General features: G+C 54.8%; 2 protein-coding genes across 9 annotated transcripts in view; one reads left to right on the forward strand and one right to left on the reverse strand.

The window, feature by feature from the left end:
* The window catches only part of KLC1 (kinesin light chain 1), a 58,278-nt gene extending 37,366 nt beyond the window's left edge, over nt 1-20,912 (forward strand). For 2 of the 7 annotated variants that reach the window (XM_032406002.1, XM_032406001.1), the window contains 7 exons: nt 805-854; nt 934-1,001; nt 1,576-1,684; nt 3,973-4,134; nt 10,583-10,713; nt 20,177-20,246; nt 20,467-20,912. In XM_032406002.1, coding sequence (XP_032261893.1) covers nt 805-854; nt 934-1,001; nt 1,576-1,684; nt 3,973-4,134; nt 10,583-10,713; nt 20,177-20,246; nt 20,467-20,469 — 593 coding nt within the window. In that variant the 3' untranslated portion in view covers nt 20,470-20,912. Of the gene's footprint in view, nt 1-804; nt 855-933; nt 1,002-1,575; nt 1,685-3,972; nt 4,135-8,246; nt 8,298-8,999; nt 9,588-10,582; nt 10,714-20,176; nt 20,247-20,466 lie in introns of those variants that run through there. The other 5 variants (XM_032406004.1, XM_032406006.1, XM_032406005.1 and 2 more) reach the window with 5 other exon arrangements.
* Nucleotides 17,755-25,777, reverse strand: part of XRCC3 (X-ray repair cross complementing 3) — a 14,484-nt gene continuing 6,461 nt past the window's right edge. The window contains exons 6-9 of one of the 2 annotated variants that reach the window (XM_032406010.1): nt 21,831-21,985; nt 19,531-19,743; nt 19,342-19,388; nt 17,755-19,239 (exon numbers count right to left, since the gene is read on the reverse strand). In XM_032406010.1, coding sequence (XP_032261901.1) covers nt 19,044-19,239; nt 19,342-19,388; nt 19,531-19,743; nt 21,831-21,985 — 611 coding nt within the window. In that variant the 3' untranslated portion in view covers nt 17,755-19,043. The remainder of the gene's footprint in view (nt 19,240-19,341; nt 19,389-19,530; nt 19,744-21,830; nt 21,986-25,777) is intronic. The other variant, XM_032406009.1, reaches the window with a different exon arrangement.

The raw sequence follows: 25,777 nt of genomic DNA on the forward strand, positions 1-25,777 counted from the left end.
ACTTATTTTCCCTACTTGTACGTCAAGTATTTTTCTTTCTTTCTTTCTTTTTTAAAGATTTTATTTATTTGACAGAGAGAGACACAGTGAGAGAGGGAACACCACAAGCAGGGGGAGTGGGAGAGGGAGAAGCAGGCTTCCCGCAGAGCAGGGAGCCTGATGCGGGGCTCGATCCCAGGACCCTGGGATCACGATCTGAGCCGAAGGCAGACGCCCAACGACTGAGCCACCCAGGCGCCCCACCTCAAGTATTTTTCAAAGCATAAAAATTTTTCAGAAATTTCACTTTTGAGATTGCTTATTCTCCATGGTGTGGGCACATTGGTTGTCTAGAAACTTTAGATGGAGTGGTATGGTTAAGGTTCTCAAAAGTTAAGACTTTAAGAGAATATTGATTAGTATCTTTCTCCACTTTGCTCCCGGCATCTTACCCTTTTCTTATTTGTTTAATGCTGCCTTTCTCAAATTCTAAATACTCCCCAGCGTTCTGTGAACATTCTAGCATTAGAAGTCTCATCGTAGGGGCCCAAGCGTTTGTCAGCATCTTTGACGGCTGCCTGCCCTGTGTAGGTACGTTGGATTGTGTGTCTTCTGTTCACAGCGCTGCATGTGAACGGCCATCTGCTTGTTTCTTCTGCCCTCATAGGCTCCACCGTGAACTTCCTCTGTCCAAGTTGTAAGAAGTAACACCTGAGAAGGATCACATGAGAAACAAAAACCTTGCAATCATTGAAACTTGACAGCCTCTACTCAGTGGGCCCTATCATGCTTCAATTTTATAGTATGTTATTTTTTCTCCCCTAGATGAAAATAAACCCATTTGGATGCACGCTGAAGAAAGAGAAGAATGCAAAGTAAGAATACACTGTTTTGGGAGATTGTCTAAATTGGATATATTGCTTTAAAGATAATTATTCACTTGTTATAATTTAGGGAAAGCAAAAGGACGGGACATCTTTTGGAGAGTATGGCGGCTGGTACAAAGCCTGCAAAGTTGATAGGTATGTCTTTTTTTCTTTAAGATTTTTTTTATTTTAGATAGAGCAAGAGCGAGTGAGTGAGCAGGGGGAGGGGCAGACAAGGAGGGAGAGGGACAAGTGGACTCCACGCTGAGCGCAGAGCCTGACACGGTGCTCGATCTCACAACCCTGAGATCATGACCTGAGCTGAAATCAAAGAGTTGGATGCTCAGCTGACTGAGCCACCCAGGTGCCCCAATAGGTATGTCCTTTTAACGGAAGAAACATAACTGCCCTGGAAGGTGCTAGTGCTTTAAGGGCAGCTTGTAAATGACTGAACGTGGAAAGTTCCTTCAGGTGGTACGTGTGCACAGTCCCGTAACTTTGTAGATGAGGTAACGTACCTACACACAGCTCACTGAAGTATAGGTGAAGTACAGGTTCTGTCCATTACAGAAGAAGAACTTACTAGAATTTTACAATTAAAGTACTGTAGAAATTTCAAAAATATTTCTCACAAACTTATGTCTGTTAGTGCTTTAGATTTTGTGCTATTGATAGTAGTTGTTCTAAAACTTGTATTTAATAGTTCTGTGTATCCTGTGCTTTCTTACAGTCCAACTGTTACAACTACTTTGAAAAACCTTGGGGCACTTTACAGACGTCAGGGCAAATTTGAAGCTGCAGAAACATTGGAAGAAGCAGCCATGAGGTCCCGTAAACAGGTCAGTGACCTGCCTTCTGTTTTTAACTCACCTGTTAGACCTTTGAGTGTAATGACTCTTTTATGTAACTTGTCGAGAGCTTGATTTAGAAGTAGGAAATATTTAATATTTTAGTTTGCGCAAAGAAAATTATATTGTTTAAGAGACCGTAACTATGACGCCGAAAGCATAAGCAGCAAAAGAAAAACTCGATCAGTTAGATTCACCAAAATTAGAAATGTTTGTGCGTTTAGGACACCATCAAGAAAGTGAAGACACCCACAGAAATGGGTGGAAGTATTTGCAAATCACATCTGATGAGGACCTAGTATCCAGAATATATAAAGACAGAAGGATCTCCTAGTTTAAAAATGAGCAAAGGAGCTAAATAGACATTTCTCTGAAGATGGCACACAAGCACATGAAAGATATCCGCGTCCTTCGTCATTAGGGAAATGCAAATCAGACTGCAGCAAGATACCACTTCACACCCAGGAGGATGGCGTGAATCAAAAGGCAGACAAAGTCGCAGGTGTGAGGGACGGACGGAGCACTGGGCACTCCCGGGGGCCGCCGCTGGGGGTGTAGCTGGATGGTGCGGTCCCCGTGGCTGCTTCGGAAGGTAAACATACAGCTGCCGAAGCGCTGTCCTCCCTCCGCTGAGAGGTTGTAGTTAGGCTGAGATGCTGTTCGTGAGGAAACGCGGAAAAGGCCTACTTGTTGCCCTGTAATGAGGGGGTTTCAGAGTAATGAGTAAATGTATTGCTCTGCATGCGTGTGTGTGTCCCTGTGTATAAACAGGTACAACTATGAAGAGGACAGGTGTGGTTTCGGTTTCTATTTTTAGGATTGGAGAGGCAGGTGTGAGTTTTTCCCTGCCTCAGTGGTATAGATGTCGGTGCTGACCACTGTTTGGGATTAAAATTACCCACATATGCCTGAGAATTCTTCTCTTTTGAAAGAGTCCGTGCGGAATGATGAGAGCAGACCCGGTGGAGGTGGTAGCCCCGGCAGAGCCCGTCTTCGGTCCCGTCATCCTTCGGGGGTCTTCTGACTCTGGAGGGCTGCGTGGGGGAGAGCGCCCTGGGGCGTCGGCAGCCCTGCCGGGGGTCTGGCTGTGCGTGCGCCGCCCCGGGGGGGAGGGTGGCTTAGGCGGTCTTGGTGCCCACCTGGCTCTGGAGTGCGGTGACCACTCATCTACAGGAGTCGTGCCCACAGTTCGGGCTTCGTTTTCAAGTGCTGGGATGGTGTGTATCAAACGAGCCGAGTCTGGGGGATCAGGAGTTGTAGAAATTTGTTTGTTTGTTTTAAAGATTTTATTTATTTATTTGACAGAGACACAGCGAGAGAGGGAACACAAGCAGGGGGAGTGGGAGAGGGAGAAGCAGGCTTCCCGCTGAGCAGGGAGCCCGATGCGGGGCTCGATCCCAGGACCCTGGGACCATGACCCGAGCCGAAGGCAGACGCTTAACCATCTGAGCCCCCCAGGCGCCCCAGGAGTTGTAGAAATGTAGAGGAAGGTTGTCTGTGCTCTACCGGGACCGGTGCCCTCCTGCCGGGTGAGGGCCCGCAGTCGGCCTTACCGTCGAGTCACAGCGGTACGCCGTGTGCCGGACGGGTGTGCCTTCTGAGGAGGACACTGGAAGTCGGTACCGGTGCCGTACTTGCCCCAGCTGCTGGGCTTAAAATCCCATTTAGAATATGGAACGTGTTGCGTCTGGGTCATTCGAACTGAAACGCACGTGGAGAGCAGTGTCTGCCGTGTTGTAGCTCAGCGATGTTTTAGCTCGAGCGTGCGCGGGCCCTCCCTGCCGAAATGAGGGGAGAGCTTGCAGCTCTCCTCGCTCCCTGACGTGGGCAGGGGGGCGCGTTGGGGCGTTTTCCCAGCATCCTTCCGTGAGACTTGGCAAGCAGAGAAGTGGAGAGAATTGTACGCTTGTGTGCCTGCCTCCCAGATCCCGTCATGAATGTTCATTGCTCTCGGGCACATCACCTCCATCACTCTGTCCACCAGGCCTTTTCTGGGCAGAGCATTTCAAATTTGTATACATCAGTATGTTTCCTTGTAAATACTTTAAGTGTGCAAATCCCTCACGGGAGCCCAATATTTTTCTTTTTTAAATTTGACGTAAACTTTACGGAGGGTGAAATGTGTAAGTCTTAAGTATATATTCCTGAGAAGCACTCTTCTGTGTTTAAGAACTGTTTTCATGTTTTTTTTCCCCGGGTGAAGCTTAGCTGTCTTAGAAACCCTTCATCAGGGTTCAGTTCTAATGGCTCCAACCCTTTCCCCCTTGCCTGGCTCCCAGGGTCTTGACAATGTTCACAAACAGAGAGTAGCTGAAGTGCTGAATGACCCTGAGAACATGGAGAAGCGCAGGAGCCGGGAGAGCCTGAACGTGGACGTGGTCAAGTACGAGAGCGGCCCTGACGGAGGGGAGGAAGTGAGTATGAGCGTAGAGTGGAACGGGGTAAGTACAGTACACAGCCACCAGCGTGCGCAGGCAGGCGCTTGTCTGTCGCCGGGAGGCCGCCTGGGCCACGCTCCCAGCAGGAGTGCTGTCCCGCAGTTTCCTCCGGGCTTACATGCTAGACACTGTCCTTTTTTCAAATTAAGTATGAATTAAGCTTTTTGTAAGTGCTTATCTTCTGCTAATAATGAAGTCTGTTTGTTCGAAGTGGTCATTTTCTTTTCTTTAGGGACCATGAAAGCTGTTTGGCTTAACTTTGAGCACTTAAATGCTGATTGAGTGTCCTGGTTATTTAGAGCCATAATCCATAACCTGGTTTTATTTTAATGTTAGGATTAGTGTGGCAGAAAACTAACTCGCTTTTTTAACTTACCCATTTTCATTGCTAACTCCAGTGCTCCTAATTTCACTGACCAGGCTGCTGTAGATTTTGTGAGATTTAAATTCCTTAAAGGGAAATGATGTTTTGAACAGAGCTTGTCTCTAGAGAAGAACAGGCTGGGGCAGCTGCTCTGCATGGCCCACCGCGGTGCTGAGTGTCCTGTTCCCCCTGAGGGTCCCACGGCTCATCTCTCTTCACAGTCCTCTGCCAGAGGTTTTCGGATCCAGAACACGTGCCCGTGTTTGGAACATGTCGCTCCTGGCTCTGCCTCTGGGTTTCACTGGTTTGACTTGATGGAGATTTTCACCACTGCTGTTTATCCAGTGGTTGCCAAAGAGCGTGTGGCCTCCTGGACATTTTTTTCTAGTGAACGTTGGTCACACATGGGTAATACTTTTGTACGTTGAGCTGGTGTCTTTGGAATTTTGCTTTTATCAGGGAGAGTTGAATGCAGGATTAGGTGCACGATCAATTTTTTTTTTTTGAAGTCGCAGTAGGTGCAGTTTGATTAGGTAATTGTGCATATGTTTTGCCAAATAGTAATCTTGGGCTTTCCTATGCTCTGTCTTTTTGAATGTATTTATTTTTGGGATTTTCTAATAGCTGGAGTGGTTTGGTAAGGATGAGACATTTTCTGCAATAATGGTAGTGGCCAAAATTTCAGGGAGAGAGCATCTTTTTGACTGTCTTTATCTGGCAGCTGCCTTGCTTTGGTGTTTCCTGTGCCAAGACAACCAATCAGCATCTGCTTTGACCATTCTCCCATTGGGCAGTCGTCTAACACATAAATGATGATGGCTAGGCCCTCCTCTCGCCCGCATCTGGCCACACTGTGTACTGTACTCTCCCCATGATTCCTGTTGTCCTGCATGCCTTGTGGAGAGGGTCATGTCCCTTCTCTAGTCTGTAGAAGCCAGGGTGCAGATTTTGACACTCTTGAATGAAGTTCTGGAGGAACTTTTTCTTGAGACAGTATTTCTAGGTCAATCTTTCTGTGCAGTCCTATAATCAAATTATTGGCAATGCAGAGTTCTGTTGCCATCTTCAAGACTGAGACTCAGGGGTGAGAGCGAGCTGCTTTCCATCCAGCCCGTGGAGGGCTGGCAGGCGGCTTCCCGTCAGGCCTGCTGCCGGAATCACAGAAGCGGTCCCTCCCGAGTGCACGCTTGGCCCTCCTTCCTTTCACATTTCCTCTCTCGCTTTGGACATGCTCTCACTTAGGACACTCACACACGGGGCTTTGGACACCTTTTGACTTGACTCTTGGACACTAGAGGCTCTGCGTCTGACAGAATCCATCGCAGGGCTCATCGATCGGCAGTGGTCCACTGGATGAAGGAATCTAGATCCCAGATCTCAGGTCATCCTGTGCAGTGGTTCCAAACTCGCTTTGAGCAGCAGAAGGGGCCCTTTCTTCACAGAGAGTCTGAGATCAAGCAGCAGGTGACTCTGGAACTGCCCAGGTTACCCAGGGGATAGCCGCCCGGGCTGGTGTGCTCACCGCCAGGCCCTGAGGCCCCTGCTCAGACTCAGCCCACCGCTGCCTGCGCAGGAAGGCCTGGCTCGCAGGTTCTGAGAAGGTGGTGCCGAGCTCTCCCGACATCTGGTTGGAATTTTCATTTTCAAAGTGCGCAGTGGTTGTCGGAGAGGCAGCGCAGGCGGTGTGCACGCACACGGGGTTTGAGTCAGCCCGACTGGGGTGCAGGCACGTGCGACTAAATGCGAGTCCACTGCGGCCCCCGCGTTGGTCTTTGTCCAGGTGTGAGACTCAATGTCTCAGGCCCTCAGAGTGGCAGTGAGGAGCTCCTGCGATGACAAGGCACGCGGTTGAGAACGGCTGCCGCCCACAGCCATTTACCTGTGTGCAGCGAGGTTCTGGTGCCGGGCAGTCCAGATGAACTGGAAACGGACTGGGAGTTCAGGTGTCAGGGGCTAGACTTGTCATCTGTAATTTCATATTTCAAGTTGTGGGTTCTGTAAAGGTGGCTTCACTGTTCTTACTGGTTTATGTTCTTCTAAGAACTTGTTACACATTTATAATGAGAAAATGCCACCTAGATTTACTTATATTGGGGTTCTGCATTAGATTTTAAGTTTTTTAAAAAGGGTTTCAGTGCCCTTTAAAACGTTTAAAAACTGCTACTGTAGGGAAAAGCATCGTGTTGCTGTGTGGGGCAGGTGCTCTTCCAGTGGGGAGGACGGCAGTCCCGTTCCATTGCCACAGCCGTGTACGTGAGACCGAGCGGGTGTGATTGGTCCCAACATTCAGAGTAACATGTAAAACAGTGAGCAGTGTGGGCAGAGGTCAGGCAGTCCAGGTTCCAGTCGCACCCTGCAGATGGGGGAAGTCTAGGTCAGCACAGATTTCATGCTGTTAAAATACAAGAAAAGTAGGGTTACTGAATGTACTGTAATCATTCATATGAGATTTCTGGATCAAGTTCTTAGGGACGTGCAGTTCTGTTCTATTAAAATATATACTATTAAGATGGTGATTAAAGGACTTTAAAATGTAACTTTCTCAAACTTATTTTTGTATAAATAGTACACAGAGCTGAAAGTCATTGTCAAGATAAGTCCGAGTTCTCTTTTCTGGTCCCGCTAAAAGCGCAAATGCTGTGTGCAAAGGAGTCCTTTCTGGCTAGCTTGGATTCCCTTTACCCTCTGTGCACATGGCTGCCATCCCCTCCGAGGGCTGCTGGGACCATCCCTGGAGCCTGGGCCCCTCGCACACGTGGGAGCCCTGCGCTGCGCGGTTATGAAGTGATCATACTTGCAGCCGTCCCACTAGGGCCCCAGGAAACATCACGTCCTCCATTCTGTCCGTCTTCTCCACTCTGACCTTTTTGTTTCTGACATGCCAGTTCCCTGCGGGGCCCTTCAGAAGGAGCCTGCCCCACCCGCACCCCGTGTTAGGGCTTGTTTTCCAAAGACACTGAACTCTTGCCCAAGATGACTGAGGAATGGGTTAGTATATGCTGTTAATTAGAAATAAAGTTTTAGTTTTAAAAATTATATTAGGAAGACAACTGGAATATAACAAAGAAAAAATAAAGAACAAATCACCTGAACTCTATAGGTCATAATTATTGCCATGCGTTTCTTAGCCAATACACTACACTATTCATTTCTGTTCAGAAACCCACTTTTTTGATGTAAGTATCCTTTCATGGCAATATAAAGAAGTAGACTGTTTTTGAAAGAGTTACAATGCAGGAGACCTCCCAGCCCTCCAGCTCTTACTGAATAGAAATCCACCGGGGCTTGGGGTGGGTTTCTGCTGTTGTTCCCGCTGGTTCTGGAGGGCGAGTGCCAGGAGAGGGTGGCAGCCCGCTCCATCACCCCTTCCCTAGCCAGGTGCTGCGTCCGGAGCCCAGCTCCTGTGCACCTGCTGCTGCGGGGGTGAGGGATGGGGCAGGGGGAGCGCGTGCGTGCGTGTGCGTGTGTGTGCGTGCGTGTGCGTGTGTGTGCGTGCGTGCGTGTGTTCCGCGTGAAGTACTTCTGGGATCTGGTCACTCTCCCGTAGTCTGCTGAGTGGCCAGACAGGACTGTTCTAAGTAACGCTGTAGTGTGGCAGTGAACTCTGAAATGAACTGCAGGGGGAGGTGTACCGTTTGCAGAATTAACAGTTTAATGTCCTTTTTCTGAAAGAGCAACAAGAACTTATGTTTTCTTGTCCTCCCAACATTCGTGGGGAGTTGGTAACAAATCTTATTTTTCCATTTTAAAGATGAGAAAAATGAAGCTCGGGCTGGTTAAATGACTTGCTGAGCGTCCCATGGTGAGTCAGAGCGGGCGGGGGCTCGGTCCCCGCTGTCCGGGGCTTCATACGAGACCACTGGGGTTCCAGTCTGCTGAGACCCGGGGTGCACTGCTGCCTGTGGAAATCCATTTTCTAGAATTAATCTTATTTTGGATTATCAACTGCATGTTTAAAATGTGCTAAAGACTTCTAAAGTCAGTGGTTTCTTCAAGTTTCTGAACTGTCTAAAAACTGTTAGTGCTTTTAAGAGAAAGTCCTCCCTGATTTCAGAGAGAACTTTATAGTTTAGGGATATAAAACGATTTCTGATGAAGTTAAAGGTTTAATGAATGGCCTCTTCCTGTGTGTAGCCTTTCTTTTGGTCACTGTCGGATGTTTCTCAATGTGGAATCTCCTTTATGTACGGTTACTGGAAAACCTCGTTACAGTAAGTATCATGGAGATTTCCAGCACAGTGCTAATCCATGCTCAGAAACTGGAATTTTGTTTTGATGATCAGGAGTGATTAGTCTTGATAATGTAAAAGATAGCATACGGCCCAGTACCTCTTGGTACTGGGCTGATAGAAGCAGGCGGAAGGTCATCCCAAATACTAAAGCGATTAAAAGCGCTGCTGAGATTTGTGACCTAGAAATACTGTAAGCCACGCTGCGGTCAGTGGGGGCTGGCTGTGTTCTCACAACGGTTTCACCGGGCTCTCTCTCCGTTTCTGTCTGACAGGCCTAGCTGCCTCATGTGACGTTCACACTGTGTCCTGCATGACGGGCGGCTCCTCCTCCAGCTTTCCTTCTCTCTCCAGCGCTGACTGCTGTGCTTAGCGACCCCTAGGATTCTTGTCAGAGCTCCGCCTCTCTGTGACTGGCCGTTCCTTTCGGTGCTGCTGTCCTTTTTGGGGGGTTCCTTATCTCTGTATACATGTAGCTTTGCCAGATATGTACTTAGTAATATAAACTGTGTTAATAAAAACCATTTACTGTGTGATACATGAGTTTAAGAATTAAGAGCGATTAGTTGTTCACTTTGATCAAAGGTAGTTAGAAGTCTCCCGCAGGTGTTAATGCCGTGGCATGACCGTGACCGTTGAACTAGCTAGGCTGTAGGACTAGGGCATGTGCTGCTCCCGTTGCCCTCCGAGACCGGCGGGGCCACCTGCGCCCCGGGCTCTCCCCTTAGGATCTCGCTCCAGTAGCGTTTGCTGTGTAGTCTCTGTGACATTTTGGCAATTTTGCTTTTCTCCACTAATCTTTAAGTGTTCAGTGATTTGTGTATTTGTGTCTTTCTAACTTCTAATAAACTCACTCCAACTGACCCGTGTCTTGGTGTCTGTCTGCCTAGTAGAACTTCTCACTCTTTCCATGGAATGCGGCATTGCGTAGCTTCTTGAAGGAACGGGGCTACTGTTAATCTCACTAAGTGATTCATTCTGAGAATAGAAGTTGCTTATAGACACATTTTTTTCACTCTCTGCTTTTGATTTTCATACCCAGATACTGCCAAGTGTTCCACTTGTTAATGCCTGGGCCAGTTACGATGAAAGCTGGACAGTTTTTTACTTGCTTCCCACAATGTGTCAGAGGGGTTTTAATGGGATGAGCATTTTATTTAATTTTCCAACCACACTTAAAATCAACATTTAATAAAACCGTTTTTAAAATTTACTAAAGGGGCGCCTGGCTGGCTCAGTCGGGAGAGCGTGCAGCTTTTAATCTCAGGGTCGTGAGTGCAAGCCCCACACTGGGTGTAGAGAATACTTAGTTACTTACTTACATAAATAAATAAATAAATAAATATTTTAAAATGAAATTTACTGAAGAAGCAGTACATCTAAGTACTGCATGTACACAAAAGTGTTAAAAAAAGAGTTGTCTCTGTCATCTCTCAGTGGTTTGGGTCCAGTACTGTTACATGGACCAGATGCTTCCGTTTTTATTAAACGTAGAATTTGATTTTGGTGATCTTCAAGAAGCAGCGTTAATTTTCTTGAGACTTTTTCTGTGTGTGACCTTTTTTGTTTCAAAACAGCAGTATGATTTTGGGGGATGTTTTTTGTTTGAACTTCTTCATGTCCAGAGGTTTTTCATGATCATTGGATTATCTTGACTGAAATTTAGAATGGATAGATTTCTATTTAAAGTGTATTTATAGACATGGCCAACTGGTAATTTCCGTGGCCACCGTATTGCCAGCAAGTCACAGACAAGTAGGTCAACCGTGATGTGAATTCTTGTTTCCATTCAGCTTTGCTTCTCGGGAGGCCGGGAGAGGACCGTCTGCAGTTTCACATGTGTTCACGTTTCTTTCAGGATGGCACTGGATCTTTAAAGCGCAGTGGTTCCTTTAGCAAACTCCGGGCTTCAATTAGACGCAGCAGTGAGAAGCTGGTTAGGAAGCTGAAGGGAGGAAGTTCTCGAGAGAGTGAGCCAAAGAACCCCGGGTAATTATCCGTCTGCAGCCCTGCTGACCGCCCCGCCGCGCGGCGCCCAGCGGCCCTTCCTCCCCAAGCCGTCCCCGCTGCTCCTCACGTCTCCGCCCCGGGGCTGGAGCAGCTCCCGGCCTGTCTCTTCGCTTCCTGGAGAAGGAACTGCGGAGCTTCCTGTGGCGGGGCCAGGAGGGCGGGGGCCTCCCGAACAAACCTGTGCCAGTCTGCGGTTTGGGTGTTGCGTGTTCAGAGAAAGCCTTAGCAGTGACAAGGGGGAGCTTCGGAGGAAAACACTGAGCACATTCACGTGTTGACTCCAGAGAGCTGCTGTTTCTTTTTTTAAATTAGTACTAGTTTAAATCCTTTAAAATTAGTTTTGAAAATCCCTTTAAAATCATAACGGTAGCCATGACTATATGAGACTCACAGGTATTAATGTAGGGAGAATAATGTTTTAAATAGAAGGATTACAGATTCAGGACTTTAGTATAAGGAGTTTCTTTAGGAATAAAAAAACAAAAACAGATTTTCCGTGTGTTTAAAAGAAGGTGCACTCCTGAGTCTTAGAGTCTTTTGAACGATAACATTGAAGTTGTCGAAGGAATTTGGTTCTGAGGTATTCTGTTCTTTATAAGGTGCACCAGAGTGTTAACAATCTGCCCCCGTTTCTGGGTTATTTCTGATGTAAACAGCATCTTGTTTGGGATGCATTTCTCACAGAGGCACTGCTCTATCAGCTGTTCGTGAAACTCTGAATTCCTAAGTGGTGCCTTCTTTTTATTTTATTTTATTTTATTTTATTTTTTTAAAGATTTTATTTATTTATTTGAGAGAGAGAAAGAGCACATGAGAGGGGGGAGAGTCAGAGGGAGAAGCAGACTCCCCGCCGAGCAGGGAGCCCGATGTGGGACTCGATCCCGGGACTCCAGGATCATGACCTGAGCCGAAGGCAGTCGCTCAACCAACTGAGCCACCCAGGCGCCCGTGGTGCCTTCTTTTTAAAGATTGAGTCTGAGTAAAACTCTGTTGTACAGTGACTCCACCTTCCCTTCTGTGGGCAAGAAGTCTCCCGCTGCTGAGACTGGGAAGCGGGGTCCCTTCATACGACGTGTCGGAGACCTGAGGGTAGGGGCTCTTCCAGCTGCTTCCTGTGTTGTTTTGAGGGGTGTCCAGTCTCGTTCTTGTCTCTGTCATGACGGCATAGCTCCTGAGACCCCTGGGACTCCCCGGTGCTGCCCTGCAGGCTCAGCCCCCAGCTGGGGAGCAGAGGCCCAGGTGTGCTGTCCGCCCTGTCCCCCCAGGCGTCTCTGCTGATGGACGCACATGTTTTTTGATGGCTTGTGAGGCAGGACAAGCGATTTGTATGGGTGGCTGTCACCCTGCTTCTCAGGGATGTTTCCAAGCCTGTTTCTGTAGAGGGAGTCATTTAAACGAGCTCCACACGTTTGTTGTGACGCTGCCTGGAAGATGCAGTGCTGAAAGCCAGCGGGGCTTCTGGAAGGTTGTAGGGCTGAGCAGCAGACTGCCGTCCCGTCCTGTCTGCCCCAGAGCCTGCGACCCGACAGGTGAACGTGCATCAGGGAGTTGCCTTGGGGATAAAGTGCTTGTTTTAAAATACTTACAGAACTAAATGATAGGTCAACTATCTGCCTCACCGAATTTGGAAAGATTATTTATTTATTTATTTATTTTTTGGGCCACGTTGTAAGGATCCGAACAGACTGTTGAATAGTCGCTTAGTTTTTGTTCCTGGGCTGGATCTGATGAGCGGCAGTGCTCTCCACACGCCGTAATTTGGCTCCTCCAGGGCAAACACACTGGCTGTTGGAGGTTCTGGATATTTTGAAGCTTTTTAAATGCAGAACCCAATTCTGGCACGGAGTCCTATGACGTGGCCCTTCCTTCCCACGTGACAGAGCTCAGGAGTTTTCCCTCCCCCTCCTGTGCCTTCTTCCTGTCTCGGCCGGGACGTGGCAGTGCGGACGCTCCCCGGTGTGGCCACGCCCGTGCGCACACGTTGTCACACGTGGTAGTGGACATGGTACCTTACTGAACTTGATGGAAACTGAAATGGCTCTAGAAATTTTTTCCCATAAAAATGCATAAAACTGAATCGTCTGTCCAGGTAAGAGTAACTGCGTTTGTTCACTGGGCCGGTGGTTCTCAGACCTGAGCATCAGCGTCTCCGGGGGTTTGAACACACTGCTGGGCCCGCCTTCAGTTTCTGGTGCAGTGGGGTCTGCGCCCCCGCCCCTCACACCACTGGCCTTTGTGGCAAGTCCGCAGCTGGTGCCCGCGCGGCTGGTCTACGGCGACACTTTGAGAACCACCGAACTCGGCGTTCTTCCTGTTTGGTACCCCGCGGCGTGAGGGAAGGGTGAGGATGCAGCTCGCAGAGTCAGGGGAGACGTACCGGCAGGAGTCACATTGTTTACCTTGCTCTTGTAAGGAAAAGAGTTTGAGGAAGAGGGTTGTGTAACTGTCTTAGAAATTGGCCACTTAAATAATAATTGTGCCAGTGCGGTTTGGTTTGATCTTATCCTTGTTCTTGAGCAGTGCTGTGTAGACAAAACTTGCTCAGAGTTCTAGCAGCACTTACGTAGGATACGTGAGGTGGTTGTGTTTGTCCCGGTTCGCGCATTTTGGGAATGAATTTTACTTGAGGTTAAGTGAATTAAGGTCTTTGGCTGCTGGTGTAGTTCATTCAGTGAGAACTTGGTCAGTACCCGCCATGTGGCAGGCACGGTGCCCGTCGTGGTGCCGGTGGGCACTCGGGTGCTGACCCCGGCCTTAGTGCCCGTGTCTGGTTGTGCTGACCCTTCAACTCACAGAGCAGGTGCTGGGGGGTACTGGTCATGTCGTAGGTCAATTTATTGTTACAGTTCCTGTTGCAGATACTTAAAAATAACCATTAATATCAGTTATTTTAACTTTAAAAGCTAAGGTGATTTACTGTCTGAGGGCATCCCTGGTGGTGGTAAGCAGTGATAGTAACTATGACTGTCTGTCATTTAAGTTTAGGTTTTAGGTTATTTGCAGGATATTTCATCAAGTATTTTAAAGGTGTCAAGTGGGAGAAAAAAGTAAATACACATTTAAATCACTCGGTTTCCTTAAAGGTAAAGCCATGAAATTTGTTTTAAATTTTGGTTTCTAAGCAGAGAAATCCTAGCTTCTGAGTGTATTTTGCTAATAAATAATTATTTTTCCTTTTAATATAAAATTTAATATTAAAAATACATAAAGTACACGAATATATGTAGATACTGAGCTTCAAGGGGTCTCTCTTTTACATGGTCACTTAGGGTGAGTGGTGGGTTTTGGAGGAGGCTCCAGGCTCCCTTCTTAAAACTGATGTGACCTGCCCTGCAGACTCAGGCCCAGCCAGAGGGCTGCGCGGGCAGCTTCTTGGCTCCTCCACGAGCCAGGCTTCAAATTGTGAACGTATGAGGACACGTGGAATTTACACATAGTACTTAAGACAAATACTTTGCTGAGACAGATGCAGAGAAACTGTGCTTTTTCTCTACTGGGCTTTAAATATGGATAGACGCAGGGCATCTGTGTTAAGAACTGGGCAGACACCCCAGTCCGAGAGAGAGGCCCGCTCTCCACGAGGGATGGCTCCCCGCACCGTGACAGAGGCCTTGGGGGTGTCTTTGCTGTGTTTGCCGCCCCTGGTTGACTGACGCGCTGGTTTGTCCTTTTGCATGTCCACTGCCCTGTTGGCAGCATGAAGCGTGCGAGTTCCCTGAATGTCCTTAACGTGGGCGGCAAGGCCGCTGAAGACCATTTCCAAGTAAGGAGCCCTGCCCCGCTCAGTGCCCTTGACTACCCAGCGCAGGGAGCTGGGCGGCCGCAGGCCCTTCCCGGGCACCACTGCAGCCTCCGACGGCCTTGGGGGGACACTTCAGTATTTTCTGGGTCTTAGAGAAAGAGGCATCATAATGATATTTCCAGATTCTGCATTAATTTGATGACGTAAATTGTGGGAATGTGCGTATCGTGGACATTCTCAGTATACTCATGATCTTTGAATACTTTGATTAAGCTAATTAAATATTCCGATAAAGTAGTATCAAAATTTGGTCACTTAATGTGTATTAATTTGTATGATTTTAGCCTCTGGTAAGTTTGTAACTAATTCATTGTCCATTTAAGCTGTTGTTCAGTGTTTTAAAACTATTAGACCTTTACTAATGTAACTGACATATTGTCACTTTTACACCCAATCTTTAGCACTTTTTTTGGTGTCCCAAGGCTTGCATGAACCTGTCACCTTCACATTTAAAACCGTTGGCACCTTCTTCTAATTTTCCGTTTCTTTTCAACATCTGGTGTGGCTGTCGGGTGCGGCCAAGGGTGCCGAGCAGACCGGGGAGCTGAGCCTGCAGCTGAGCTTACGGGACCGAGAACCTTCTGACTCAGCAGTTACTGCTCGTCCGCCAGCGACCAGACGTCCTGGCCGTTGCACCTCTTAGCAGCCCCGGCCCAGCTGCTCACCCCTTGGGTGCTCACGGGTGGTAGCAGGCCTTCCTCCTCAGCCCCCAGCACCGCAGGAGGTGGCTCTTTCCGGGGTGCTTTCTGCCAGGCCCCCGGTGAGATGTGAGGTGCCGGGAGTGCTGGCCAGTGCGCTTGGAGCGCGCCTGCTCGTGAGAGTAAAAGAGGTGTCGCCGTCCCAAAAGGTCTGGGGTCCACCGGGTCCCACACCCCTCTCGGTGCTGGCCCGTGTGCACGTGAGCATCAGGATGCCCGAGTGTTGACTTCAGAGGTGTACCGCTGTGATTGTGACCCTGAGACCCCTTCACGCTGGCGTCCCTTGGAGTACGGGTGAAGTGCAATTTTCCTATTTGTGTTTTCACGCAGGAACGAAATACTTGTCTGGCAGACTCGCGAGCTCTGAGTGCCAGCCACGCTGACCTGGCCCACTGAGGGCCGAGGCAGAGCTAGATAAGCCCCCTGAGGCTAACGAAGCACTGAGACCCTCCGAGCTTTGCCACGCCCCTCCCCCTCTGCAGGGGACCCACCTCCCGGCTTGCTTCCTTTCCTGGATAGTGCCGCCGCCAGCTCGTGGGGCTTGGCCCCGAGTTCCGTTAAGCTCGCTGCGGCGCTAGCGACCAAGAGCTGCCGACGCGTGAGCGTGAGACCGGCCGGGCAGGGCGGCCCCCGGTGGCCCACGGTGGCCCTGGCAGCTGGCTTCAGCACGTTCAGGTCGGCTGCCGCTCACGGATGCTTGTCCTTCCTGCCATTAGACCAGAATCGATTTTATACTTTAATACTGTATCCGGGCTGTAAACGGAAGCTCTGGAACTCTGCACCCTTCTGGACTAAGCTTCTGATGAGCTCCGGCAGTGCTGCCTGGAATTCAGGGAGTGGGTGACGCCAGTGGGTCTGGGTCTCTGCTGAGTCCCCGCGCCTGCAGTGTGTCCCCTCCACGGCTCTGCCGGACGCTCCGCGGGCTCCCGAGCCCACCCTGCGGAGCCCGTTTTCCCTCTGCCGGCCCCCGAGTGCTGAGCAGGCAGAGATGTGGGATTCATTTTTAAAAAGCTTTTCTTTGTAGCGTTAAGGAACACGGGGTAGGTTTTACAGGAACATTGCCCAGTCCCCCAGATGCGTGAGGCTCCCGGGTGGGTTTAGAACGTCCTGAGCAGACGACAAGGGGTTTGTGGCTCCTGGTGGCAGCGGCGGTGAGAAGGGCCTCGTCCAGGTCAGTGGGCGGGAGCGTGAAGACGCAGCAGGTAGATGAGGGGGATCGAGAAACTCAGGGCGTCCCTGTGGTGTGCTCCTGCTTGTGACTTTAATGTTCGGTGGTGTCACCGCAAGGGTACATGCTCTTGTTGGTCCTCAGCCACGTCTCCCTCCTGAATTGCACTCTGCGGGGTACGTGCTCACCGGGACTCCCTGAGGGGTCGCCCGGGGGCCTCCACATACTGCACGTGTCCTTCAGGGGCTGCGGGCTGGAAACTGCTCAGAAATGTCCCATCATTTAAGGCCACAGGAGCACGTGGCCTCGCCCGCCGGTGTTTGTGGCCGTGCGCTTGTTCCCGCCCAGGGACCGGCGCTCTGTCCTGCCCGCAGGAGCCCGTGCGTCCGGCCTCTTCCCGCAGTGCCCGGCTGGCCCGAGGGACCAGGAGCTGACTTGGTAAACGCTCTCCAGGGGACGGGTTGTGAGACGCTCGAGCCAAGAGAACGCGGGAGCCGCGTCCCCGCAGAGGCCTTGTGCCCTCGAGGCGCGGGGGCTGCCAGGGCGCGGTGTGGCTGCCGGGGAGGGCCCCGGGGGCCGCCCCCTCCCCTCCGTCCCCGGTGCTCCTCGGGCCGCGAAGTGGATCCAGTGCATTGGAAACCTACCCCGTTGCCCTTAGTGACGCTTCCACCTGCAGAACATGGGGCTGCGAACGGGATTCACCGTTCCGCTCTCAGGTGGTGGAAACGGGCCGCCGTGCGGGGGCCTCGGTCAGATCGCCCCGCTTGGTTCTCTGAGGGCCGCGCTTGCCTTGTGGGGCTGTGAGGAGTGTGGCCGGGGTGAGAGAAGCCAGGCGGCCTCCTTAAAGCGGGTCCTAAGAAACCTTCCTGTCTCAGGGGACACTGCCTGGAAATCTGTGCTGATTTTTGAACTTGTATCAAAACAGAAACGAGCCTGGTTATCACTACTTCACTCAAGTCTTGTGTGGATTTTAACGTCCTCGGAGAGCGAAGCAGTGGGGGTGGCTGTCCCTCGTCCGCAACGTTTTCCTTTCTTGGTGAGGCGACCCTTAGAGCGTCAGCACCCACTGTGCATCATTCCCGTCCCGTTCGAGCCCCGGCCAGCGGACAGGCAGGAGGGGGACAGCCGGCCGCGGTCCGCAGAGCCCCGTCCACGGGTCGTCAGGGTGGGGCCGTGGCAGGCCTGGCCTCCCGACCCTCCCGGCTCCCCCCAGGCAGCCGACCCGGCAGCTCACGGGGCCAGCGGGCTGTGCTGCTTGCTTTGTAGTTACGGTATCGGAGGGAGTCCGTTATTTCCTGGAATTAAAAAACCCCTATCATTTGTTTGTTCAGAAAGCTGCTAGAAATAGCATGTAATGAGAAATTCAGTGTTTATGGTAACATAAATATTGCTAAAAATACATCGTTTACAGTTCATAGAACAGATTGCCCGTCGTCATAACTTTGTAGAATGTTCTTGGGAAGCACGGAGATGAGATGTTTCTATGTGCACGTCTTCCTGAGCAGTCGCTGTATGGTCCTCAAACTTCTGAACCTCTAAGGTGGTAAAGCAGCGACCGAGGGTGAGGGTCCCGTCAGCGGAGGGCGTCCGTCAGGGTGCACCGGCATCCTGCGTGTGACGGGGGCAGGCCTAAAGACGCGCACTGTTCCACATTTGTCCCCGTCGTCCTGGGGGGAACCCTCGGGGCGGGGGGACCCCAGGTCTGTGCGGCCTGCCTGACAGCACTGAGGAGTGCATGGGACAGAGGGGCTGGTGCAGGGCCCGGGCGTCTGGGCCGCCTGCGTCTCGGGGAGACCGCCCTGCTGCAGGGGTGTGCCTCGGGGACGGGTGGGCAGGGGCCCCAGCACTGGTGTGCATCCCCCCGGGGCGGCCCGTCTGCCACGTGTACACTCTGTCTTGGATTGTAGTTTCCTCACTGTTAGTGTGATTTGCCTAGAAAATAATTTGGGATTGTTTATTATTTAATTACGAAAATAAAATGGTTTATTTCCTGGTGTGAAGTCCCTGCACTTGCAGAAAGGCTTTTATAAAATCGCAGCCCTAAAAGACCTTTTTCCTGTTTATACCGGCCATTCTTACCCTTTTGAGGGCCACAGACTATTTTAACAAGGGGATAGAAACTACAAATGAATGTTTCTGCTCTAGAAAATGTCCAAACAGAAAGAGTGTGCCCAGTTCAGGGACCTCTGCCTCCACCCCCAGTACTGGGTCAGGCGTGTGCCTGTCTTCTGGCACCAGCCCGGGGGCAGTGTCTGGCTCGTGGACCTGCGGGGGGGATGGCCAAGTCACTGGACTGCTCTGCCTCAGTGTCCCTGAGACCAAGGACGGTAACTCCCCGTCCCCAGGGCTGTGGAGAAGACCTACACCAACGTGGAGGAGTTACTTAGGGCAGAGTCTGGCGGAGAGCGAGCTGGGGTGAGGGGGTCCCGGGCCCACCGTGCCAGGCAGCATGGTGAGCACGGGGGGCATGGGGCACGTGGGGAGGCCTCGTCGGGCAGCTCATCCGTGCGCACGGCCTCCCTGCCGTGGAGAAGGTGCGGCCAACAGCGTCGAGCGCATCCTGACCCAGCGATGGGTGTGCGGGGTCGTCAGCCCCCCGTGCCTGCGGGGCCAGAACCCGCGGCCGCCCCCCAGTGCCGTGTCAGCAGGACGCGGTCCCAGGAGTCCCTCGCACTCCCTCCGCGTTGACGGTGTAGGAACAGGACGAGGGGGGCAGGTGAGGGGCGAAGACCACCCTCAGGGTGCGGTCGGGGCGGCGCCGGCTGACTGTCAGTCTCATTAAGAGCTGGTTGGACCAGGTCATTCCGAGAGCTGGAGAAACGCGCTCGTCCCAGACGCTGAGACAGGAAACAGGCCCAACCGTTACTTACAAAACCACAGGGGTCCCACCACCACTTGGCGGCCCTCCTGCCGGGGGGGGCTGGGGAGCTGGTGCTCACCCCTGTGGCCCGGGTGCTGTGCCCTGCTCCTCCGTGGCCTCTGTCACCTGGAACGTGCAGACTGGGGTCAGCAGCAGCGAGGACCCCACGCTGCCCACCCTGGCGTGGTTGGCTCTGCCCTCCCCGAGCTGCTTCCTTGAGATGGAAGCCGAGCACACCTGCCGTCGGGGGGGGGGGGGGGCGACCCACCTGGTTGATGCACAGCACCGGGCTCTGGAAGGTGCAGCTCAGCCGGCGCAGGGCGGCTCCTAGTGCCTGCAGACGCCGGGCCCTGGGGACCGAGGCCGCGCCATCAAACTCGCAGCGGAACGGGGCGGCCACGGAGTCGATGACCACCAAACGGGCCATGCCCCGAGACAGCAGCGCGGGCACCTTCTTCGTCACACACTCCAGGAGGGTGTCCTGGAAGCCGAGGGGGTAGCGTCACCGCCCGTGCCGTTGGCGTCTCCCCGGCTGCCCTGTGCCGAGGGTCCCCTCACACCCGTCCCTTCACTTCTCGTCTCCGGTGGGGCCGTCACAGTGACCGGGCCTTGCTCCCTCCGTGGCCCCATGCCAGGCACTGAGTCTGGACGCAGCCACACTGCGAGGCTGACTCGTCACCGCCACGGTCCTGCCAGGCGGGTGTGGGGGCGGCCGTGCCCCCTGCCCCCTGCCCAGCAGCCCCCGGTGCAGGGAGGAAGGAGGTAGTGGGGTGGGGCCGCCCGTACTGTGAAGTCCCCCCGGGCTCTGCCCCTCGGAGCCGGCTGCCCTGCGGCTTGGACGTGGGCCCTGGTGCCCAGTGACCGCGCGCTGGCCGGTGCCCTGACCGAAGCCCCGTCTGTGCTTCCGTCTCTAGGGCGTCTCCAGTAGAGCCTCTTTCTGTGGAAAATGACAGCAGCAGCGGCCTCGAGGACGCCAGCGGTAATGTGAGTCCCCCCCGTCCCCCGTCCCTGTCCCCGCGGGGGGCTCCGGGGGTGCCTGGGGGCTGGGCAGGTGGGGGCCCTACTGGCACCCCCCCCCCCCCCCCCCCCCTGGCGACACTGGGCAGGAGGCTGGAAGCCTTCCGCCCCCAGAGCTGTCTTCGGAACCACTTAGGCCACCGTGGGTCTCGGCGGCCCTGGCCCTGACGGCGGCCCTCTCTCGCAGTGAAGCCACCCCGGCCTGGAAGACCCAGGACAACGCTGCTTGTGTGCCGCCCGGGGCAGCCCTGTGACAGCTGGGGGACGGCCACCGAGGCTGGAGGGCCCTGCAGCCGGGAGCCTGCAGCACTAACCTCGTCTCCCCCCCCCCGTCCCCGTGCCACGGAGCACACTGTCCCACTAACAACCGCACTGCTCGTCGGGACGCGCGTCGCTCGCAAAGCCATGGCCACGCTTGGCCCCTGCAGGATGGTGGGGTGGGCGCGGCCTCCCTGCTGGGCCGCGGTTCCCGGGAGACCCGCAGGCCACCTGTGTCCTGACCCTCCGTGGAAGAGGCCGTGGCTGCCGTGGCTGCGGGCCCCGTGGGCCGCGCTTACCGTGCTACTTCCCCAAGCTGTGTGAGATAGGTTTCATTGTACATTTTTTAAAAAAAATTAAAAGTTTATATACCTTACCCTTTGCTTGTAATTTTTATAACAATCCTTAAACGGGGGGGAGGCGCACCGGGATCGGGGGGGTCTGCCGGCCGCTGCTGATGTGCCCGGAGCCGGCCCCACGCACAGGCCTGCCGTACTCTCCTCCGGCGTGCTGCTGTGTCCTCACTTGCCACCTTTCCCGCGGTCCTTTCCCGCCGTCCTCCATCCCTCCACCTCAGTGCGCTACGGCGGCAGCCGGCCGGGCCACAGCTCCGCTCCCCCTGCCTGCTGGACCTGCCCTGACCTCCCAGCCCTTTGTCCCCTCCCTGGGGGTTCCCGCCACTGCTGTCTCTGCACCGGCAGGGACATGTCACTTGCTGATGCTTCCAGATCTGTCCCCCGAGTGCTGTGGCCAGGTGGCAGTCAGCCATCTGAGGGGCTTGTTGGGGCTGGGGACCTGCTAGGCCCTGGCCAGGTTGTGCCCCGGGGGGGGGGCTCCTGTGCCCTGATGGGGGGCTTCTGCTCCGCCAGAGGCAGAAATAAAACCCAGTACAGACTGCTCTGGCTGGGACGGCTGGCCTGGACCGCAGGCCCTGTCGTGTGGGCAGCGGGCACCACGGGGTGGCCAGTGGGAGGTGCCCCCTGCAGCTGCGGCCTTTTCCAGGGGACTGAGCACCATGGCCGGGGGCGCGGGTCAGGGCAGGAGGCGCCGTGCTGGGCACCCTTGCGCCCGCGGGGCCGCCCCCCCCACTTCCGGTGCGTGGGGGTGACGAGTCCCACAGGATGCCGGGTCCGACCGGAATTTCAGGTGCCGGATCGTGTGGCTCTGAATGTGTGGCCCGTGTGTGCAGGCACGTGTCTGCTGACGGGTACTGCGGGTGGCCCGGGCTCTCGTGTGTGGCCCTGCCCACCGGACCGACCTCCCCTCGGCACTCAGGGCCAGAGAGACACTCACCACGTCGGCCACGTGCTCAACAAAGATCTGGTTGCCAAACTTTATCCCGTCGACCACGTCTCCCGGCACGTCCGTCCGCAGGCGCCGCTGCTGAGCCGTGAGCTGCCGCAGGCGCGGGCTGGGGAAGACCTCCTCCGTGCAGATGTACACGGCCCCTGGGGAGACACAGGGCCCCTCCTTGCTGACAGGATGCCACCCCGCGGGCCGGTCCCCAGCCTGTCTCGAGTGGAAGTGAGCGGAGTTACCAGGGCCCAGCTCCTGCAATGCCCTCCTGAGCACGTGGGGCCATCCCTCAGAGGCTCTGCTCTTGGCTCCTTGCTCCACCCGGGCCTGCACGGTGACAACCATGTGTGTGTGTGACTGGAAAAGCCAGTCGGCAAACAGCGGGTCACGCGTCCCCAGAAGCCCGGACACCCTGGGGCAGCAGCCCGGCCCGGGCCTGGATCTCCGCACCGGGGAACGGACCCCAAGCCCACAGCTAGAAGGAACTGGGGGCTGTCCGAAGTAAACCCTAACGTTTGTGGCAGCTGATTTTCAACCAAGGTCCCCGACAGTCCAACGGAAGAATGGTCTCTCCACCAAATGGCGCTGGGACAGCTGGGTCCCTGCAGGCCAGGTGCTGCCAGGGCACCCGACTCCGAAGAAGACACGGGAAGCCTCCGGGACCTCGGATTCAGCACTGGATTCTCAGATGCGACACCAACAGTGAGCAGAGGCAGAGAAGCTGCACTTGATCAACACGGCACCACCGAGAAAACGAAAAGACACCCCACAGAGAGGAGGAAATACAGGGAATTCCGTGTCTGGGAGGAGTCCCGCAGCCACGTCCTCCGGAGAGTTCTCACAACCCAACCACAGATGAGCCAAGTCAGACCAGGCAAAGGGTCTGAACAGGAGACGTGAGATGGTCGACGGGCCCGTGAGGAGACGTGAACGCCCTCGGTCATCCGGAAACGCAGCTCAAAGCCACCGTGGGACCACCGCCCACCCACGACGGTGGCTCAGATCACGAAGTCCAGCGTCGGCGAGGACAGTGCGCTGATGGGGTTGGCATGCCGGCTGGTGGCCCCACACCCGCTCGGACGCGGCACGAGCCACGGACGCCAGCGTTCAGAGCAGCATCGTCCACAAAAGCCACGAGGTGGAAGCCACGTCACATGGACAGGTGGATGGGCGAACAAACGTGCTCTGGACACACAACAGAATATTGTTCAGCCGGAAAAGGGAACCGAGTACGACACGTGTTCCAACGTAACGACCGTGCCAACATCATGCCGAGGGAGGGAAGAGAGACCGCGAGGTTACGACCTAGGATCTCACTTCCGCGGGGCGTCCGGAACAGGCGAACCCCGGAGCAGGAAGTGGAGCCGGGACTGCCAGTGGGCAGCGGGGAGGGCCCGTGAAATGTTCTAGAATTAGGCAGTAGCGATGGAAACGCAGCTCTGTGAATACACTAAAAAGCACTGAATTGTACGTTTTAATTTTATGGTATGTGAACTACATCTCAATTTTTTAAAAAAAGAAACAGCTGGTGTTCTGGTGGAGAGCTGGCTCTGCCCCCCAGGGCCCCCAGCGGACTCGGTCCCTCACCCGCATCGGTCGCTGCACAGCCTCAGGCAGGGGAACCGGACGAACCAAAGGACCCGCACCACGTATGCACACGCACCCTGTTTGTGCCTGGCTTTGACTTTGACGTAACTGTTTTGGCAGAATTTCACACTTAAGAGACGGACACGTGGCGGGACGAGAACCACCAAGCCTAGCGAGCGCCTGACCATCAGCACCTCCTTAACCTTCCCGGGCACGTTCCAGACCATCCCTCGGGAAGTGCCTGCAGACAAGGCGAGCCCCTGACCCTGTCCGCCCCGGGGGCAGCTGGGTGTGACCGTGCTGGCCGGTCTGGGGAGAGCGGGCTGGACGGAAGGTTCAGCGTGGAACCGAGCCTGTCTGCGCAGCCCCAAAGCCCCTTTACCCCCCTGGGTGTGTGGCTGGAAGAGGCACAGGGCCTCGCCGCGCTGCCCCCACCCGCCATAGGCCATAGTGGCTTCTCCAGGGTGGCCCTGGCAGATGGTGACGGGCCAGGCAGAGAGGGGGCTCCATCAAGCGCAGGATTCAAATAAGTCCAGAGTGTCTTCACCATCCTTTTCAAAATTAGGGCTCTCAGATCTCACTGGGTTAAAGGAGTTATTTTGTCAGGGAAATGGTCATCTTGGATGCAACATTTAATGTCACAGTAACCTCGGGGCCACCTCGGGGCCCGGGACATGCGCCCGGCTCTCTCCGGGTCCCCCCTGCCACTGTGGTCACATCTCCTTTCCCCGGGGCTAAAGCCTGTGCGGCCGGCCCGTAGCCCGGCGTCTGACGGACGTCCCCAGAGCCTCCTTGGCCACCCAGCAGCTCGGTTCCCCACAGCCTCATGCCCACCAGCTCCTGGCTCTTGGCGTCCCTGCTTCTGTCTGGCAGACGTGGGGGGCTCCGTGCAGGAGCTGGAAGCACGGGCCTCTGATCCCCAGCGCAGCCCGCGTGGCGTGACGTGGCTGTCACTGAGAGGCCCCTGGGTGGCATGGCGGTGGTGGAGGGATGGAGACCCCCAGACCAGCAGTGGACGAGGCAGGCTTCTCCAGGGGGCAACGTCACCTCAGGCCGGGGTTCGAGCGAGCGTGCGGGCAGCTGAGGGGCCACGCTGGGCCTGCCGTGTCCCAGAGTGGGGGACACAGGCTCCGCTGCGGGATGTTTTCAGGGCATCCGGCGCCAGGAGGGGTGCGCCCAGGCAGCTCCGAGGACCCGACCTCGCGGTGCCCTTCCCGCTCCCCCAGGCCAGGCCCGCCCTGAGTACGGACCCAGCCTGGCCACAGATGCCGACGGTAACTGCTCATGTGACCCATCCAGGAGAAGAGGGCTCTGCTGGGCCCGAATGCTGCAGGCCATCGTGGCATGAAGGAGACCAGGCTGGAGCTTCAGGATCAGGACTGGACGGCCAGCCCTGCGCTCCACACCCGGCCCGTCTCGGGCGCAGCACCCCCCGCACAGGGCCCCGCGGACACACTGGTTGAGCAGACGCAAGCTGGGCATCATCGTGCCTCTTTCATGGGGTAAACGGACAACCCGCTTCCAAGGCCAAGTCCATCCACCCAGCACCAGCACCAGGCGCCTGGCCCTTAGGCCCTCCCGGACTGCACCTCGCACAGAGACGCAGGGACGAGAGTGACACACAAACGCCCGCCTCAGGTGTGAGCAGGCGCCACACGTGGTCGGGAGCCCCTGCCCGTGGCCAGCAGACCCGGCCGGCGCCAGACACGGGGGGTTCATGGGAGCCGCGCAGACCCTGCCCCCCACGAGAGCTCACGGTGCTAACGGGAAGCGGGAGAGATTCCAGACCGAGCGGCCTGCTGCCGGCGCCCCCGCGGGGGGCCCTGCGCATGATCCCGGTGCGTGTCACCGGGGCGGGACGTCTGGCCCCGGCCGCCTCCCCAGCCCGCCACGTGGCCCAGCCTGTCCGGGCAGCAGGGCGCGCACGTGAGCTTGGAGCTGCCGCCGGCTTGTGAGCAGCCCGGGAGCGAGGCGGGACCGAGGGGCGTCAGGCCGCTACCCGGCAACGGTCACCCGGTGACCTCACGTTTAGGAAAAACAATTTAGATTTTGAACACTTGAGTGACTCACGCAGGCAGCCTGGAAGAGTCCCTCTACCGCGTAGCCCGTGCACATGTCAGCCACACACAGCAATGCGAGGAGCACGGCCCGGCCCCCGCCATGCAGCACAGGCCCGCCCGCCCCCACCGCCTGGGGCTCCAGCCCCCGCGCTCCTTCCCCGAAGCAGAAGAGCGAAATACTGCTTGCCCGGCTCTGCCTCTGTGGACCGAAGAGTTGGCAGGCTGGTGGTGCGAGCGTGTGTTCGAGCGTGTGTGTGCAGGCTGGTGGTGCGAGCGTGTGTGTGAGCGCGTGTGTGC

The sequence above is a fragment of the Phoca vitulina genome, unplaced genomic scaffold (genome assembly GCF_004348235.1).
Source record: "Phoca vitulina isolate PV1807 unplaced genomic scaffold, GSC_HSeal_1.0 scaffold7, whole genome shotgun sequence".
Classification (NCBI taxonomy): domain Eukaryota; kingdom Metazoa; phylum Chordata; class Mammalia; order Carnivora; family Phocidae; genus Phoca; species Phoca vitulina.